The sequence below is a fragment of the Pelophylax lessonae genome, assembly GCF_965119305.1.
Source record: "Pelophylax lessonae genome assembly, chromosome: 2".
Lineage (NCBI taxonomy): Eukaryota > Metazoa > Chordata > Amphibia > Anura > Ranidae > Pelophylax > Pelophylax lessonae.
In genome coordinates, this window is record NC_138769.1 from 451,499,898 (window position 1) to 451,520,316 (window position 20,419).

A 20,419-nucleotide genomic window follows, 5' to 3' on the forward strand; every position below is an offset into this window, starting at 1 on the left:
TCAGTAGTGAGATAAGTTGACTAAAAGGCTGCCCTTTGTACATACAGTACATAGATATTACATACTGTGGAACACACTAGGAATACATGTCTGTAAAGTGATTTACATTAAATGAGACTTGCTTCTTCCCATTAAAAAGAAAAACGAATAACATTTTAACTGTATTTCCACGTTTGCAGTCAAATTTGAGAACCCCCCAACTATATGTTTGTTATGTGTTTCTATTCACATACCATATCTAAAAATATATACATTTTTTTAATTGTTCTTAGTTTTTTAGTTGTTTCTTTGGAGAAACATTTTTTATAGACTTTATAGGCAGCTTTTATTGCGTTTTAAAACACTAAATGTGCAGGGACAGACTGAGCGACAGTTTTTATTTTCTGTTTCGATATGTTTATTGGTTTTGAGAAAAAACCCGAGAATACAAAGGCAGCTTGTAAATCGCCCCCGCGTAGGGGCTAGATAGATAATGGGTAGACATTACAATTTGAGCAATAAAGATCACAATAATGATAACCAAAATGACAGAAGTCTGACATTTATGGATGATACAGAAAAACTAAAACTGCAAAAATACCATGTCCCCAAAATCTACGTGCAGTCACCAGGGGCGAGGCTGCAACCCACCCCATTAGCAGAGACGGCGTGAACAGGAACAGAGAGGAACTAGAAAATAAGTAAGGAAAAAAAAAAAAAAAACAAGAAAAGAGGGTAATAGACAAGAGTGAGAGGGGGAGAGAGAGGAAGGTGGTAACTCAGACTGGGAAGCCCCAAAGGGAGCAATTGTACAAGGCCCAAACAGGTCAGTTGGAGTGAGGGGAACTCATAAGTGATCCAGGCTCCCAAACCTTGAGAAATTTGGCATGTGAATCATTCACAATACTCTACTGGACATTCGCTCATGAAGCATACATTGTACCATCCAAGCCTTGATATATTACCTCTTTGTTAAGACAGTGTACACAGTGTCCACATTTAGCTTACAACTGATAATAGAAGGGGAAAGCTTCTTAGGATTTTTCAGCAAGTAAAAATGTAGGCTGCATTTTTAAAATGTATGCTCTGTCACTAGAAACGTGTAACAAATACAAAGTAAGTTTTATTCAAATTTGGTTGTGCACTTTTCAAATGTTTAGCACAGGGCTGCGACTAGAATTAGCAACCTGGCGCCTGGGGTGCTCTGCAGGAGGTGTCCTGTCCCTTTTGCGCCCCCACCTCCTCCCCGAATGCACGGACTTCCGCGCCGTCCAAAAATTGAGGCCCCAGCTTTTCGGCCTTCTTCTGTGAGATGAGAGGCTTCCAATGGGGAACTGGCGCCCTCTTGTGGTGGCCGGGAGTAATGACTGTTTCCACTGCCTGTTCTCAATTCCTTCCAAAGAGAAGATGAGAGGGAAGTTTTTGCAGGCTTCATCTCCCTGTCCAGTTACCTTTGCTTAAAGGTAAGTGGACAGGGAGTGTGGTTATTATTATTCATTTATTTTTTAAATTTAAAAAAAATGAATAATAATTTTTTCTTTTTTTTTTAATTATTAAAAAAAAAATAAAAAATGTATTTTTCTTTTCTTTTTTTTTTTCAATTCTTATTATTTAAAAAAAAAATTATATATATATAATCTTTTTTTTTTTTTCCCTCATCGCTCATCGCCGTGCCACAGCCGAAAGCCCCTTTCACACGGGCTGTCTGATCAGGTCCGCCTGTCAGTTTTTCAGGCAGACCTGATCGGACCCTTCATTCTCCTCTATGGAGCAGTAATCTGCCGCCATCTGATCCTGTCCGCCAAAAACAGACGGATGGTGGTTCTATTTTCTATCCATCCCGTGGATCGGATCAGATGGCATCGGATGGAAATAGACAGACAGTCTGTTTCCATCCAATTGCGCTATAGAGGAGAGTGGGGTTCTAGTCGTATTTATGTGTAAATGTAGTATCCGTTTTATTAAATAAAGCTTGGTTGTTCGTTAAAAAAAAAAATCTGGCTCCTAACTTTTTTAGCTGGCTCCTAGATTTCAGGAAAATTTGTCAAGCCTTGGTTTAGCAGGTTTAGTGTACTAGTGGGTTAATGCTTACTGATCATGGCGTGTGTGGAAACCTCTGTAATGCAGAACTGATTGTCCAGTTCTGCATCACACAGATACCACCCTACACCATGCAGTGGCCTGCAAGATAAATTGTTTGGTATGTTCATGAATGCCCAATATACTGTAGTGCCATATGTACGTTACAGGTATCTTATCATGTCCTTCACAAACTGAATTCCGGTGATCAGTAAAGTATTTTGCTAGATAAAAAGTGTAATAGCTTGGCTTGGTCTTTACAGGATAATTCCGTTTCTGGAGGGTTTAACACCATGGGAAAATAGGATGACACGACTGTCAGGGTGATTTTGCATAAGAGTCACCAATAGGAAAAGCCTGTAATCTGTTATTAGGCTAAGGTTTAAGCAAAGCAGACAACTGTTTCATATGTGAAAGCTAATGCCTTGATAGTACAAAAAAAAAAAAAAAAAAAAATATATATATATATATATATATATATATATATATATATATATATTAAAAAAAAGAGTGCCTTTAGATTAATCCATGAAGTTACTTTTACGTAACACTAATACATTAACAGATGAGTGATTGTGTAATGCAGTTTGTTTGTGAAACAACAGTGCCACCCTCTGATTTATCCATATATGTAAGCACTTATGTATAACTGTGCCAGATATGCTTTATATAAGAAGAAATCTGTTGTTGTGCAAAATTCCGGAAATCAATACTGAAGGAAACATACAGACTGCCATAGTGGACCTAACCTTTTGGAGATACTAATTAAATGACTATCATACATATCTAGTTGTTTCAAAACTTTAAGTCAGTGTTTCTCAGCTCCGGTCCTCAGGGCACACTAACGGGACATATTTTAACCACTTTACCACTAGAGCATTTTGCTGTCTTACGTCTGGGCCACTTTTTGCGATTCGGCTCTGTGCGACTTTAACTGACAATTGCGCGGTCGTGCAAAGCCATACCCAAACTAAATTTACATCCTTTTTTTCCCACAAACTTTGATCACCTGTGCGATTTTTACTTTTTGCGCTATAAACAAAAAAAGAGCGTAAATTTTGAAAAAACAACAATATTTTTCACATTTTTTTATATGAAATTCCCCCCCAAAAAATGTAAAAATCAAAATTTTTTTAAATTTTTGGCCAATTTGTTTTCTGCTACATATGTTTGGTAAAAAAAATCACAATAAGCGTATTTTGATTGGTTTGCGCAAAAGTTATTGCGTTTACTAACAAAGGAAAAGATTTCTTTCATTTTTGGTGTTTTTTTTTTTTTAACGCGTAATGGCAGCGATCTGCGATTTTTTTTTTTGCGGCGGACAGATCGGACCCTTGACTGACATTTTTGACACTTTTGGGGGTACCAGTGACATTACTGCAGTAATCAGTGCTATAAATGTGCACTGTTACTGTAAAAATGACACCGGCAGGGAAGGGGTTAATTTTATTGGAGAGGGAGGGGTTAATGCATGCCTGGTGCTTACTGACGTGTGGGGGGGGGGGGGTGACTGTGTGACACAAGGACAGATCCAGAGTTCAGCTAGGCTGAACCCTGCAATCTGACCCTGCCTGTCACTTCAGAGATCCGCCCGCTTGTGTTTACACAAGCAGGCGGATCTCCACACTAGATCCCCGACGATCGGGGAAGAGCAGAGGCGATCGCCGCTGCTCCTCCCCTGGCCCGACTCCCGCTGTGACTGAAAACAGCGGGAGCGAGCCTCCGGCGGCGCGCGAGCGCTGCCCACAAGGGGAGTGTCTGACGACGTAGTACTACGTCGTCAGAAGATAACGAGCCACTTTGCCGCAGTAGTACTACGGTACTCAGCGGTAAAGTGGTTAAGTATTACCTTGAGGAGATGCAGACTAGAATACTGCAATCACTGAGCAGCAAATGATATCACCTGGGATGTATTTCAGTTTTCTTGCAAAGCTGGCCTGTTAGTGTGCCCTGAGGACCGGAGTTGAGAAACACTGCATTAAGTCACTGATCCATAATGGATATATGGATCACTTCACAAATTGCATACTTGTGCTGGGTTTAGTAGCCAGTTTACACTGAATTCATAACTAGCCAGACAAGTAGCATTTCAGGTCACAATTGCAGACTTTACTATTTTCTTAGTACACATTTCCTTTATTGAGCATTAAAGTGACCAAGGTGTTTTGTTCTTAGTAGTGGGATTTATTTTTTAGAGCTTCTAAAAGATGACTGGTTGTCATTTTTCCTAGCAGCCACAAAGATTTTCCTTTCATATTTCAGCCTGCAGTGAAAACTGATTGCATGCTGGGAAGTTACACAGACAGACCTGATTCTAGACATGTGTAGGACATCTAGAGGATAGATGACATCTAGTTTGTGGCTTATATTTGGTTTTTTTTTTTACAAAATTTTATATGGCGTGGTTTCATAAATATGTGCATTATAAAAATGGTTTTAGTCACAGAACATATATAAAACTAAAAAAGAAACAAAAGTACTTTGCATTAAAATATTCTCTTTTACCTGTTGCAGACTATTTTATGAGCCTGTAGCCACTCCATGTGGACACACATTCTGCCTCAAATGCCTTGAGCGTTGCTTGGACCACAATCCGCATTGTCCCCTTTGCAAAGAGAACCTGTCTCAGGTGAGATGATTGATGTTATTCCATAATAGATTTTGTATTAACATGTCACTGTCACATGGTCATACACAGTACTGTGGCAAGTAGTCTTTTTCTTTAAAATCAGGATTGCTCAGTGTCCAGCATCCCTGAGAATAGATATTTTCCATATTTCTTTCGTTGGGCATTTAAGGGGTGGTTCAAGCGGTTTCTTCGGGCCAGTCATTATACAGATTATTTTCATCATAAAGCAATTTCGGAATAAGAGGACTTGGGTTATTGTCACGTAACACCCACCATTACTACACAAATCCCCAAAAATGGACTTGGGTGTCAGTGATATTTGATACGATTAATGCTTTATACACACAATGAGAATATTGGACGAACGATCATCTGCTTTTTTTTTTTTTTTTTTTTTGCATGCTAGTCTCAAATCAAAAACCAATAAATTGCTAAAGTTACGAAAATTCTCTTACTACAGAATACAACTTCGGAAGTGATGTAATGTGTTGTATTGTAATGTATTTTATGGTTTCCGAGCATGTGTAGTCTTGGTCTTCCGATTTTTTCAAACGAATACTGTACTGATTGCATGAAAATCATTTGGTTTGGTATCGTACAGAAAAAATGTTTTGTATTTGTCGCTTTGGAAAAATTAGCATGAACTGTCGTGATCAGCTCTTGAAAACTGTGTTCTAACGATCAGATTATTGTATGATCGCTTCAAAAACAGTACTAGCCATCTGATTTTTTGACTTTATATACTAGGCATAAAGCACGGGTGTCAACATTTTGACCTTCCTGGGCCACATTAGAAGAAGAGGAATTGTCTTGGCCACACATAAAATACACTAACAATAAGCATAGCTGATGAGCAGAAAAAGTCAGGCAGATCACAAGTTAACTAATAGAGATAAGTAATCTATATCTATTTTTTGTAATATTTTTTAAATTCAAAATTGAAAGAGGGCAACTTAAAACTAGGGAGATATTTGACACTGTTTTTGATAAACTAACGCATCAATATCTGGTTCAATGGATTTAATAGCAATTCTCAATGAATTCTCAAAGTGATCAGCAGGAATTTTGGTTTCTAATTTTGCCCTTCATGTGCCTTATCCTTGAAAATAGTTGCTCACAAATATAGGTGCTGCTGAAAACTGATGACATGAATAAGGCGTGATTGTGAAGAGTGGGATATTTTTCTTTGGGATGATAAAACCTATAACCTATAACTTAAGTCCAGTGAAGAGACACTGTCAAATTTTTATTAGGGCCAGATGTGTACACTCAGTGTAAATGCATTTTTATAACCCCCCCCAAAAAAAACAAAGAAAAATCAAAATTTTTAAGTAAGTTTACGATTTTGTGTTGGGCCGCATTCATTGCCGCCATGGGTCACAGGTTGGACACCCCAGGTTTAAAGCTTCACTTCTGCTGCCACAAGAGAGGGGTTGCCATACTCTTGTTGCATTTTTCAAATCCTAAAATGTACCGTATTTTCCGGCGTATAAGACGACTGGGCATATAAGACGACCCCCCCTAATTTTCATCTACCGGTAATACTTATACTTAGGTTACCTTGCAGATATTATACTCGGCGTATAAGACGGCCCCCCATTTTTGGGGGATTTTTTTGAGGTTCAAAAGTAGTCTTATACGCCAGAAAATACAGTATTATAAATCCACCAGGGACCCTTAACAATTGGTGCAGCAGATGTGTAGGCTTGGCAGCTTAAGTGCATATATCTCACCAAAAATATAAATTTAAAACAAGCTTAAAAGAGCTAGTGGCCCACCGGTAATTACACAGGTTGAAAAGTACTTTATTGACCAGCCCTTACAGCTAAAGTTAGAGCTCTAATTGGGATAGTTTTCTTCGTAATTTGTGTAGTATAAATACAGTACAGTATGTTTTAAACAATCTTGAAAGTTCTCTTGTGTTTCATGCTAGTGTTATTGTAATTATTTAAACTTAAACCACAATAATGAGAAAATAATAATTTTTCACTGGAAGTATGTTAACCCTGACAATTTTATTTTTAAATCTCTAGTACCTTGCAAGTAGAGCATATAAGAAGACCCTTCTGACAGAAGAACTGATTAATCGATACCTACCAGAAGAAGTAACTGAGAGAAAGAAATTATATGATGAGGAAATTAAAGAATTATCAAAGTAAGTTGCTAATGCAGGGTGACTTCCCACAGTTTACAGATAAGGGAAAGTCATTAAAGCACATGGTAGTTTTCTGCAATACCTAAAATTTTAGTATCGATCATTGACATTTTAGTTTAGTCTTGCATAAAAATCAACATATATCTGAGACTTTATTAAAGTCTTTGTAATATACTAATTTTTAGGTTTCAAACTCATCCTTTCTGAAATTTCTTTTTCGGTGTCTCTATTAGATAGCTGATCTTGGTAACCTAAAAGTGAGACCGTCAGCCATTCTAAAAATAGAAAAGTGCTACCTAAGGGTAGAAACCACAAAATGCCATGAAGGCTTACACATGATCAGCACTCTAAGAAATGCTTTCATTTTTGAAACAACATCTCAAGTTTTGGGTAAATCCACCAAATCTTGAAAATGACACATTTTTGTCAAGTAGTGAACACTACAGCTACAACACAACAAATGTGTACATTTTAAAATGTGTACATTTTTATATCAGAACTCTATAAATGGGATTGGGAGAAATTATTGAAGTCCGACTTTGTAATATAACCCCAATTCAAAAAAAGTTGGGGCATAGTGTAAGATCAACATAAAAACAGAACGCAATGATCTGCAAATCTCATAAACCCAAAATTTATTAATGATGGAAAATGAAAAACATATTAAATGTTTACACGTTTGAAACAAAAAGCTGGCAAAGTAAGTGGTACTAACAAGGAAGAGCTGGAAGAACATTTTACAGCTAATTAGGTTTATTTGCAACAGGTCAGTAACATGATTGGGTATAAAAAGTGCATCTTAGAGAATTTTTGAACAGCTGCGTCTAAAATTTTCAAATCATTTCAGAATAGTGTTTCTTAATATAAAAGTGCAAAGACTTTAAATACTGTATATCATAATCTACAGTACATGATGTCATGAAGAATCTGGAGAAATCTCTTTGCACTAGGGAAAATGTCTAAATGCAATATTGGATGCCTGTGATCTTCCGGCCCTGCATTAAAAACGGCATGATTCTGTGATGGACATCACTGCATGAGCTCAGGAATACTTACAGAAATCATTGTCTGTAAACACAGTCCACCATGCCATCCATCCAAAAATGCAAGGTAAAGCTCTACCATGCAAAGAAGAAGCCATATCTGAACATGATCCAGAAACGCTGCCGTCTTGTCTGAGCCACAGCTCATTTTAAATGGTCTGTTGCAAAGTGGAAAATTGTTCTGCGGGATCTTGTTATCAAAAACCTGCATGGGAGGTGCATTAGTGCATATGGAAAGGGAAGCCTGCACATCTGGAAAGTCACTATCAATGCTGACAGATTTATCTAGTTTAGAGCAGCGTATGCTCCCATCCAGACATCCTCTTTTTCAGGGAAGGCCTTGCATATTTCAGCAGGACAGTGCTAAACCACATACTGCATCTACGACTGTTGAGCAGTTAGAATCCTATATCAGGCAAGAATGGGACAACATTCCTCTCCCAAAACTCCAGTAACTGGTCTCCTCGGTTCCCAAATGTTTACAGCTTTGTTTTAAAGAAGAGGGGATGCTACACTGGTAACATGGCCCTGTCCTAACTTTTTTGAGATGTCATCAATTTCAAAATTACCTTATTTTCTTAAAATGGTACATTTTCTCAGTTTAAACATTTGATATGTTTTTCTATTGTGAAAAAATATGGGTTTATGAGATTTTCAAATCAATGCACTCTGTTTTATGTAGATTTTACACCGCATCCCAACTTCTTTGGAATTGGGGTTGTACATCCCAACTCCTATGGAATTGTGGTTGTACATCACAACTTCTTTGGAATTGGGGTTGTACATCACAACTTCTTTACATATAGGCTCTTATGATTCTAGCAGGTGTGTACTGAAAGAATTGTGATGAATAGGAAAGAAGGGAAACACACAGTGACAGGATATGTTTTGCACAAAGAGTCGAGTATAGGACATACAGAGTACAAAGAATGGAGCTGTGTGGAGTGTGTAACTGTACTGTACAGTGTACAGACTGGAGCAGTATGAAGTACATAACATACTGAAGTGGAACGGAGCATATAACATACATGTGCCAGCATTTTTTTTTTACTTGCTGTGTAACATCAAATAAGTATTCTATAAGTAAATGTATTAATATTATTGTATATTGTCATTTGTTCCTTGTATGGCCACCATTAGACACAACAAGGAAAATGAAATATGGAGACTGGTTATCTATGGTCTATTGGAATTATGCAAATAACCAACTTCTTAGTAAACTAGGTCTACATTTTAGCAATCTTTTTTTGTGTATGAATGTCCTTTTCAGTCTGTTAGTATGCAGAATGTGATAGAAATATTTGTATTAAGTTATTTAAAAATTGGCTTATTGTGTAATTAATATGAGGAGGAACATATAATGACCAATCAATATCAATTTATTAACAACCAATAAAATCAGTTTCATTATGTCAGATCATCACAAGATTTGTTAGAACGAGTGCTACAGCTATAACTGGCACTTTACTTCTTTCACTATTTACCGCATAAGCCAGAAAAAGGAACCAGTTAGGAACACTGAGGCTGGATTCACACCTGTCTTCTCCAGCACATTATTTAACATATGTTTTTGTGCATAGTAATGTGCATTGTGTTAAGGCAGCCTATTCAAATGAAAAACGCCACTACCAGCACCAGGAAAAAGCAGCTGTAAAAACATGCTTTTAGTAGCTTTTTCCGTTGGTGTTAATGCACGTTTAGTGGCCTGGTATGGTCCAGGAGGGGGTGGGGCCGCTCGCTCGTCCCCTCCACTTTACTGACCTGCCCGGCTGCATGCTCAGATAAGGGCCTTATATGGATTTTGGGTGGACCCCACGCTGTTTTTTTGCATAGGGTTCCCCTCAAAATCCAAACCAGTCCCGAAGGGCCTGGTTTGGAACCAGGAGGGACCCCCACGCCAGTTTTTTTTTTCCATTTTGGCGTGCAGTTCCCCGTGGATGCGACTTCCATTCAAATCAATGGGCTCCCATAGGGAACCATTGATTTTCACATTAAAAAAAAAACGTATGATGTGGCTTAACGCTGTATAAGCAACATTAAGCAGCCTTTAGCAGCATTAGACGTTTTTACAGCTGTAATGCTGGTTCTCAGAACACACTGGCCCTGGGGTTTTTTTGCAGCTTGAAACCGCCTATGCCACTTACAGCTTCAAAACGTCTGTGTGCGCATGAGGCCATAAGATAACATGGATGGGCGTTTTTAAGCTACAAAAAAAAAAAATCTGACGCTCCTAAAAGCAGCTGCAAAAACACCCTGTGTGCATGAGGCCATATAAACAAGAATAGCTGATCTGCATAATGCTGGAAAAGAATACAAAGCAAAGTGTTTAGGCATCCATCAGTGAACAGTTAGATTATTTGTCTATAAATGAAGAAAGTTTAGTACTGTTTCTACTTTCTCTAGAAGTAGGCACCCAGCCAAGATGACTCCCAAGGCACAATGCAGAGTCCTCATTGAGTTCTAACAGCTAAAAGCTTGAAGACATCACTGAAACTATTAAATATCCTCGTTCATGAATCTACTTTATGTAAGCCTATGAACAGGCAGGGTGTCCATCACATAACACCATGGAGGAAGCTGCTGCTCTCCAAAAAAACATTGCTGCATGTATGAAATTTGCCAAAGAGCACCTTGGCAATCCACAATGCTGCTAGGAAAATGTTTTGTGAACTGATAAAAGAAAAGTTGAATTGTTCGGGAAGAATACTCAGCACTATGAATGGTGCCAAAAGTGCACAGCTTACCAACATCAAAACATCATCCCAAAGGTGAAGTATGGTGGAGGGATTATCATGATTTGGGATCACTTTTCTGCTTCAGGGCCTGGACCACCTGTCATCATTGTGGGGAAAATGAATTCCCAAGTATACCAAAATATCCTACAGGATAATGTCAGGGTGGTTGTCCGCCACATAAAGCTTAGAAGAAATTGGGTGATGCAGCAGAACAATGACCCTAAGCATCAAAGTACAAATACACCACTGACTGGCTGCAGAAAAAGAAAATGTGCCTTTTGGCATGGCCCATTCAGAGTTCAGACCTTAACCCCATAGAGATGCTGTAGAAAGACCTCAAGAGAGCCGTTCATACCAGACATCCTACAAATGTGTCAGAGCTGAAGCGGTTTTGTAAAGAGGAATGATCAAAAATTGCTTGAAGTCATTGCTGCCAAAAAATGTTCGGCCAGCTATTGACTCCAAGGGTTCCCTTACTTTTTCCTCCAGCACTGTGGATGTTTAATGAGTGTGTTCGATAATAATACAAGAAATTAGAATGGTTTGTGTGTTATCAGCTTAAGCACAGTGTGTCTGTCTATTGTGACTTAGATGGGGATCAGATCACATTTTATGGCAGATTACTGCAGAAAACCAGTTAACTCCAAGGGGTTTATATATTTTTCTTGCTGCTGTATGCATCTAATTTATCCATTAACATACTAGCATGGATGTACTATTCAGTCTGAAGATTAACAGATTATTTTCTGTTCTTCTAATACAGCTTAAATAAAGATGTCCCTATATTTGTTTGCACCATGGCCTTTCCAACAATCCCTTGCCCACTGCATGTGTTTGAGCCACGATATCGTCTGATGATCAGGAGGAGCATGGAGACTGGAACAAAACAATTTGGAATGTGCATATCTGATGAATTAAAAGGGTGTGTATGTACCATGTATGGATGTAATTACATATGATTTAGTAAAATTGATGGCCCTTTATATATGTAAACAAAACAATAGTGAACATTAGATTAAGTAACATCTTTTTTCATTGCCCATTACCATTTTTGGGGAAACTATTGCAGATGCCAGATTTCCCCCATATTGTATTTGTAATAACATCTATGATGCAAAAAATATTTAGAAACTGGATAATGAAAAAATTGGTAGACTAAGAACTTAAAGTGTATATAAACCCTAACAATGAACTTACCTTATTTGCTGCCTTTTGGTCTCTAAGGCCCCTTTCACACTTGTGTGACCTAAAAGTCACGAGATTTTAACCACGATTTTGATTGGACTTAAAGAAATGCCTGTGAAATGTTGAGGTCTATATACCTCAAAACCCACCAAAGTCAGGCCAAAGTAGTGCAGGGAATACTTTGAAATCGTTGCAACTTGAAGTCACACAGATATGAACGGTACTCATTGGAAATCATGGAGTACGACTTGTCATGTGACTTTGCAGTCCCAAGTCGCACAAATGTGAAAGGGGCCTTAATTATACAGTTGAAGGCGTTTTATTGTATGTGTTTTATAAATGCAAAGAAATACCTGTTTGCCCTACCATAAATCCAGTGAGCTTATATGTGCAAATATCTTACATTAAAAGAGAAGTATGGCCACAGCGATACTTCTCTTCTAGATCACAGGTGTGCACTTATTTCTGCACTCCTGTGACCCAGATTCAGCTGACAGTCCAAGCAAAAAAAAAAAGAAACCCACCTATCAAAAGTTCAAATCCCATAGGATGTTGAATAAACACACAGATATAAATAATTCCTAAAGTGGTTCTAAAGCTAAAACCTTTTTTTTAACTTATACTGTATTCCCTGCATTAAGGTATAAAAAGTTTTGCCACTGGGCGTGTCTCCCCACCCCCCCCCAAAAGACTTACCTGAGTCCTGTATCAATTCATCACTTCGCCCAGCTGCAGTTTCTCCCCTGTTTTTCTCTTCTCACAGGTTTATTAGCCAGCAATGGTAGCCATTGGCTTCTGCTGCTGTCAATCAAATCCTGTGAGCAGATAGCGTGGAACAGGGCCAAGGCAGGCTGTGTGTGTCTTAAGGCACTCACAGCCCAGCTCAGGGATGAGCCTGCATGTCTGCTCCCATAGCAAGTGGGGGCAGATACAGAAGAGTAGGAGCAGAGAGCACCTGCGGGGGACCCCAAAAGAGGAGTTTGGGGGCCGCTCTGTGCAATACCATTGCACAGAGTAGGTGAATATAACATGTTTATTATTTTAATTTGAAAAAAAATGCCTTTAGAAACACTTTAACTTCCTAGATTCTCTTATCGTGTATTTGTCATAAAGTAAAAAGTATTTGTTTTGATTAACAAAGTACTAAAGAGTTTGCTACTAATTTTGTAACTGTGACTACACTTTGACCCTAAATATTTTTTTAAAAAAAAGACTGATGTCCAACTCTAGCAGCTCTGGTCTAGAGGAAGGCAACTGTGCAACCTTTGCCAATTTCGCCTTAGAGGAGGATAAAATGATTTCATTTCTCCTCCCCCAAGGTCAGTTGGTAAAATTCCCCAGATCAGAATATTGCTCTCTTATCCTTTTAGTAATTTTAACTCAAGGTATGATTATCCAATACATTTTTAAAGGGTTAGTTTACAAAAAATGAAAAGGTTAATTAACTCACAACAACCTTGCCACCCCTTCAGTCGCCGCTGGATGTATGTTATATGATCCCCTAATTCCACCACCCTGTCCAGCCAGTATAACAATCTAACCATTTAAAACCTCACAAAACAGCGCTAGAGGCTGTCAGTGGTCGGCACTGGCTATGTGACTGCACTGACCTACAAAAATCCTTCTGAGACTCCTTTCTTCTGAGACCCAGAGCAAAGCAAAGAATCTCATTGGTCAGCACAGTCAGGAAGCTAGCGCTGACCAATGAACGCTCACTATTTTAAAATGCTGGAGCGTTATACCAGCTGGAGAGGGCTTTAGAAGATGAAGATCATATAAGGAACAAGCAAAGGTAATTGGAGGGATGGGGAAAGTGCTGGGAGTTAGTTCACCTTTTCATTTTTTTGAAAAGGTGAACTAACCCTTTTAAATTCTGTTGTGTTCACCATTACTACTTTATTTGGTATGGATTAACCGCTCTTACTGTGAAGAACCCCTTCCTAAAATTAAATAATGATTTTTTTCACATTCAATTTAGTCTTCTTGCCCTTTATACAATACTGAAAATAAAAAGTACATTTGACAAATTATTCTACTGGCCCTGATATATTTAACCATGTTAATTAAGTCTTCATTCCTGTTTTGCCCAACAACATACCTAATGGGTAATGTTATTACTGGTCATGCAACCTTACATTTTTATTCATTTTCATTTAGATAGGGTCTGTTTGCAGACAGTGTGTTTGTTCAAATTTCCACTAAGATTCTTCTTGTCGTTCTCAGGTTTGCAGATTATGGATGCATGTTACAAGTGAGGGATGTGAAGTTTTTTCCAGATGGTCGCTCAGTAGTTGATACCATTGGCCTGAGTAGATTTAAAGTCTTGAGTCATGGACAAAGGGATGGCTACAACACTGCAAATATTGAATATTTAGAAGACAAGAAGGTATTACAACTAAAAATAATTCTGACAAATACAGATGTTAAATATCAATTTGATTACCCTCTCTGACTCAAACTCCAAAATTAAAAATTGGCTTGAAAGATTAAATTATAGATATATTACTCGGAATGTATCACTGATGAGAGTGTATACACTGTAGTAGCAGTGTTAGGTATGCGAGAGTATATAGAACAAGGAGTTAGTTCTGTGTTAGGACTTAGTTTAGGTTATTAGTAGAGTCAGGTCCAAGGGGGTTTGAGGGGAAGTCAAGTGTTCAGTGTTGGGGGCTTACTTCAGGGGCTAGGTAAAGTTTTTGGGCCAGGTTAAGGATTTAATATTTGGGAGGTAGTTAAACCATTATTTTTAAGTCTACTTGCTGACCAGGCCTTTTCTGGGACTTTTTGTTTACAAGTTTAAATTAGTATTTTTTGCTAGAAAATTACCTAGAAACCCCAAACATTATATATATTTTTTTTAGCAGGGACCCTAGAGAATAAAATGTTGATCATTGCAATATTTTATGTCACAGAGTATTTGCGCAGAGGTCTTGCAATTTTTTGGGGAAAAACAAAATGAAAACAAAACACAATAGTTACCCAAATTTATTTTGTATAATGTGAAAGATGATGTTACGCCAAGTAAATAGATACCTAAAATGTCATGCTTTAAAATTGCGCGTGCTTGTGGGATAGCGACAAACAACGGTACTTAAAAAATCTTTATAGGCAGCGCTTTACATTTTTTTTCAGGTTATCTGTTTAGAGTTACAGAGGAGGTCTTGTGCTAGAACTAGTGCTCTCGCTCTAACGATCGCAGCAATGTCACATGTGTGGTTTGAACACTGTTTACATATGCGTGCATGACTTACTTTTGTGTTTGCTTCTGCATGCGAGCACGGGGGCGAGGGGTTCTTTATTTTACTTTTTATTTTTACACTGTCACTTTACTTTTACTTTACAAGAAATGTAAACATCCCTTGTAATAGAAATAAGGATGATAGGTCCTCTTTTGAGAGATCTTGGACCCAAGATCTCTCATTTCCCTTTAAATGCAAAAGAAAAAAAATATTTTTTACATTTTAACTTAAAAAACTATTTGTTTTTGCCTGAGAACTGGAAGTGACATCAGAGGACGCTCCGTTCCTCCAAGGGCATAGAGACGAGTGAGGGCCATTTTGCCCTCGCTCATCTTCCTGCCCAGCAAACAGCCACATTGGATCGCTTCCGGGCTTTACTGATGGTTCCAGTAGGCCCGGAAATGACCGGAAAGTGTCGGGAGGGGGGGGGGGCACCTTGCCTGCCGCCTCTAAAAGTGATCCCGTGGTGAATGCTTTTACCTGACCCAAAATTACCCATAGTAAAAAATGCCCATAGTAAAAAACGGGGCTATGGCAGATAGCTGCTGCCATAACACTGGTATTTAACGTCAAAATAGTGATGTATTTTTACTATGGGCCAGTCGTCAAAGGGGTTAAGGTAAGTATTTCTGCATGAAGTGTTAAAACCCAAAACCAAAAATGTAATATATTGCAGCCTACCAATCAGTAGATGTGGTGCCTGCATCATTTTTCTTAGGCGTTTTTCTCTTTCTTTTCACCTGGTGATCTGGCCAGTACTGTAACACACCTTCTATATACAAGAGAAACCACTCTGGATGAATACACACAGGGGGCACCTTTTGGATGATAGCATTGTCAGTCTGGGGGGGAGGGAGTGTTAGATGGACTAGCACATTTAAATACACTAACAAATAAAAGCTAAACTCCAGCACTCCGGCTCATACCTAAGCAGTTACAGCAAATATATTTTATTTTCCTTTTGGTTTAAAGGTTTTACATAAAAAAAATTCTGATTATTGTAAGCCTCCCTGTCAGTGGTAAATGGTTTGTCCCATCTCTGTAACTGATACATCCTGCCGGAGAGCTTCTTCTTTTGAAAAACAACAGACTTACTGTCTGGCTCACCAGATGAAACTGGACAAAAGAAAGCCTAAGGAAGAAAATGAATGCAGCCACATATCTAAGAAATTGTAAGCTGCAATATAATAAATGCTTGCTTTTGGGTTTAATACTACTTTAAGTGTTAGGCAGTGCTTTATTAATAGGTATGCTTTGCGACATAGTGGCATTAGGGTAAGCAAAAGGATTTCTTGTCATCGAGAGCTCCAGCATTAAAACAACAACTGGCATGAAGTCAAGATAACCCATACACTTTAGATAGCAGATATTCTTTTAAGTATTACAAAATGATCCATGAGCTAATTTTTATCAGAAAGCAGGAGAAGAGTAGTGGGGGCAGATATTGTTGATACAGCCTTTTTTGGGGAAGAACAATTGCAAGTGTTACAAATTTTCTAACTTCTGACTAGCCCCTTAGACATAAGATAGTAATCTGATGTCGCCACAAATGGCCAAACTGGCCTGATCTTCTCAAGCGAACCACTTGAGAGAATTTAGACTGCACTGCATGACTCTCACAAATGATATAGCATAGTTGTATAGGCCAGTGTGAGATAGCCACTGGCCAAGGCTGAAGGTAGACAGATATAGCTACAGTAAACTGTGGGGTTCAGGGTTGTTGGCATTAAAACCTTTTTGGAATGCACATTGGAGGTTTGGGTTGACAGCTGATGGAGAAAAACTAGAAGGAAAGCCATTGCCCAGAATTGTTGAGGCCAGAATACAAGCTGAATGTTTACCGGAATAGAAGAGCAGGGTTAAGAGCCAAGAGACTCGAGAGTTGTCACCAAGATAGTAGATCAGGATACAGATTGCTAAATGTGCAGGACAAGATCTAGAAGTTCAAAAAGGGAAAAACAGGCAATTTGCTCAGGTATTTTCTCTGTGCATTGGGTCCAGATTACGCTATCTATTTTGCACATGAATAAGACAAGTATGTGACTTCTAACATATAAATCTGTTTCAACCTATGTCTTGTGGGATGTAAATTTTATGTGCTTCCACCATGTACTACTGAAAAACGAATGCCAGTGGTTACCTTCTGCTGGTATCTGTTTCTAGGTTAGGTCAAAAGGCCATTATTTTGTTCCACTCATTAAAATATCAAGTTAGCTTATAGGTTTTAACTACTGTAAAAACATATTTTTTTAGGCTACCACAGAAGTTTAAATATAAGAAGAAAAAGGATACATATATATATATATATATATATATATATATATATATATATATATTTACAATCTATGCAACCAACTCCTTCCCAACAAATTGTACTATTTGTAGGAAAATCCCAAAGACACAGAATACATGCTAAAAATAAATGGATCCCAATAACCCAAAAACGCTCTGGTGAAAAAAATGCATAATACATACTAGATCATTAATATATGTATAAGCCCACTCATAATAAAATAAGCATGTTAGGCCAGAAACAAACAAGCAAATGTACTGTCGATGCAGCACCTATTCCCTGCGCTCTGAGTGGTGCAATCCTCTTGTCCAACCTGACTGTAGGCTTGTAGATGAGAACAGATGACACGGCAACTTGATAATACTTCAGCCTTGCAGCCCCTCGCTGGACCAGGGTGGACCGGAAAACACTATAAACGACAACAAAACAAGGGCGCACCGGCCTAGTGCATTATCTCTTAGACAGGTTTATTAAAATAATAGATTAAAAATACTCACAAACGAGTTTCTTGATAAAAAGCACATCCAATAGAATAAAATCCTCAGCAACAAGAGCGGGATTGAATCGTCCCCTGAAGCTGTGCAGGCTTACGCGTTTTGAGGCACCGCCTCTTCCTCAGAGCTCTGTGTTCAGTGTATTTAAGATTTTCTTACAAATAATACAATTTTTTGTTAAGCAGTTGGTTGCATATATTTATATATTTTTCCTGTTACAAACGTACATGGTAGTGCTATAATTCAGATATTTTTAGAGTTATTCTGCTTCGGGTTTCAGATGTGTTATATTCTAGGTTTGACTGACTGGCTCCAGAACTATGCAAAATCAGCTTCTAAATTCTTTACAGTATTTATCCCCTTTTACAGAAGGTTATTGTCATGTGTTTCTTTTGTTTGTGTATATCCTACAGGTAGAAGGACAGGAATATGAGGATCTACTTCTGTTACACAATGCTGTCTATGATCAAGCTTTTGGCTGGTTTACCTCTCTAAAGGACAATCTCAAAGCACAAATCCTTAACCATTTTGGGCCCATGCCAAGCAAAGAATCTGATCCACAGGTAAGTGTATAGTGTTAAACAAAGTAGTGCACATGAAAACATTGTTCCATTGTATGTGTGAACTAGGTAAATCATACAGTCCTTTATATAGTTAGTCCTTTGCTATACAAGATAGGCAAACTCTTATCTGTAGGCACATATTTTTCCCAGTAATGTTCAAAGGGTGTAGCAAGTAGTAAGGGAAGAATAAACTGATATCTGTTTCTCTTTCAGAGCAGTCCAAGTGGCCCAGCCTGGTGTTGGTGGATGCTGGCAGTTTTGCCTCTAGAAAACAAGGCACAGCTAACCATCCTGGCGATGACGTCCTTGAAGGATCGCCTACATGCTATCAGACGTGTTTTATTATTTGTCACCCACAAAAGACCCAGATGACAGAGGCTTCCATCTGGTGCCATGACTTATGCTTTTTTTTCTTTAAAAAAAAAAAGACTTTCTCTGCACTGAGAGACACTTTTATGACATTCTGGGAATTTTCCTTTTGATCTTATTGTGAAAATACCTTGTAGTGTCAATGAATGAACAACACTTCTACCTGGTTTATATTTAGCCTCCAGGCACTAAGCAGGTACTTGGTTACTATCAGGTCATCATCTCATGAAAAAAAGTTTGATGGTAACCATCTCCTGAAGTGCTTTTTTTTGTGTCAAATTCTGTATCTCATAGCGTGTCGTATAATGTTTGTTTAGAGGCAGGAGTGGGAGAGAACAAATATTTAATACCCCTAGTTGTACAGGAAAAAGACCAACATTATTCAAAGCCATGATTGTGTTGCAATGAGCCATGAGCTGAGGGGGCACCCGTACTAAATTGCTCCCAATCCGGTCTGTGTGTGTCCATAGACACACACAGCGCCAGTAAGCCCCACCCTCTCTCACTCCTCATAGGAGTTTGACTGACAGCAGCAGGAGCCTGTTGCTCCAACTGCTCTCAGAGTCTCTTGCGAGGCCACGAAAGGAAAAGCGGGGCTTTAAAAAGGACAGCGCTAGATCATGAGAGCAGGCAGGTAAATGTGTAGGGATGGAGGGGCGGAAACATGTAGTGGGGAGGGTTTACCTTAATGTAAAGAATGCATTAAGGGAAAAAGTGTTTTGACTTTAGAACCACAGATACAGATTTCAAACATTATGTTATACTGGGGATCTTTTTGTTAAATTATTGTGAAGTTGAAAACGAAACCTACAGTGGGCTCCTCATACTAAACTCTAAAAAATGGTGCATGTAAGAAAAAAATTAGCTGAAACGGAAGGAAAATCACGCTAGTGTGGCAAAATTGCGACCCCAGGGGATTTATTTTGCTCAGGGGATTTGTCCCTAGGGAATTAATTTTGCTTTCATCTAGAGCAGTGATGACGAACCTTGGCACCCCAGATGTTTTGGAACTACATTTCCCATGATGCTCATGCACTCTGCAGTATAGTTAAGCTTCATGGGAAATGTAGTTCTAAAACATCTGGGGTGCCAAGGTTCGCCATCACTGATCTAGACCATAGTTCAAGGAATTATGAGATGGAACTTAACGGATATTCAGTCTTTCTTTTTTAATGACTAGGTAAATATCTGATCCCTAGACTAAATTCTAGTAAAAGTCTTCTATATATTATGTTTAGAACATATTTTCAGGTACTAAACTTGTCATCCAGGAAGCCTGTATGACTTTGCCCTACCTGAGATAGCCCTTTGTTTGCATTTTATTATCTCCACATGTAACTAGCTAGAGAGTTCATGAATATTGGATGCCTTGTGTTGAGTGGAAACTTTCAGGCAATATGGTTGTGCAATCTAGTGTCAGCTTTCATATGACACAGGCCATTTAATAATATCACTTTCCTATCATCTGCATCATCTGAAAGTTAAATAAAAGTAGACACATCTACCCCTCGAACAAGCAGATCATTTGAAAGGATAGTTCATATAAAATAATAGGTGCTAAATGAGTTTCCTTTGGCTAGAGCGCATTACCATTCACGTATTAATTCTGCTGTTATCTGATCTCATAACATGAACCATGTAACAGGTAATGCCTAT

The 20,419-nt window shown here is 38.4% G+C and overlaps 1 protein-coding gene across 1 annotated transcript in view; it reads left to right on the top strand.

Annotated features, from left to right (window-relative positions):
* The window catches only part of LONRF2 (LON peptidase N-terminal domain and ring finger 2), a 96,987-nt gene extending 77,857 nt beyond the window's left edge, over positions 1 to 19,130 (top strand). The window contains exons 7-12 of the mRNA XM_082246002.1: positions 4,573 to 4,687; positions 6,721 to 6,842; positions 11,384 to 11,542; positions 14,029 to 14,191; positions 18,245 to 18,394; positions 18,608 to 19,130. Coding sequence (XP_082102128.1) covers positions 4,573 to 4,687; positions 6,721 to 6,842; positions 11,384 to 11,542; positions 14,029 to 14,191; positions 18,245 to 18,394; positions 18,608 to 18,766 — 868 coding nt within the window. The 3' untranslated portion in view covers positions 18,767 to 19,130. The remainder of the gene's footprint in view (positions 1 to 4,572; positions 4,688 to 6,720; positions 6,843 to 11,383; positions 11,543 to 14,028; positions 14,192 to 18,244; positions 18,395 to 18,607) is intronic.
* The last annotated feature ends 1,289 nt before the right edge of the window (positions 19,131 to 20,419 follow it).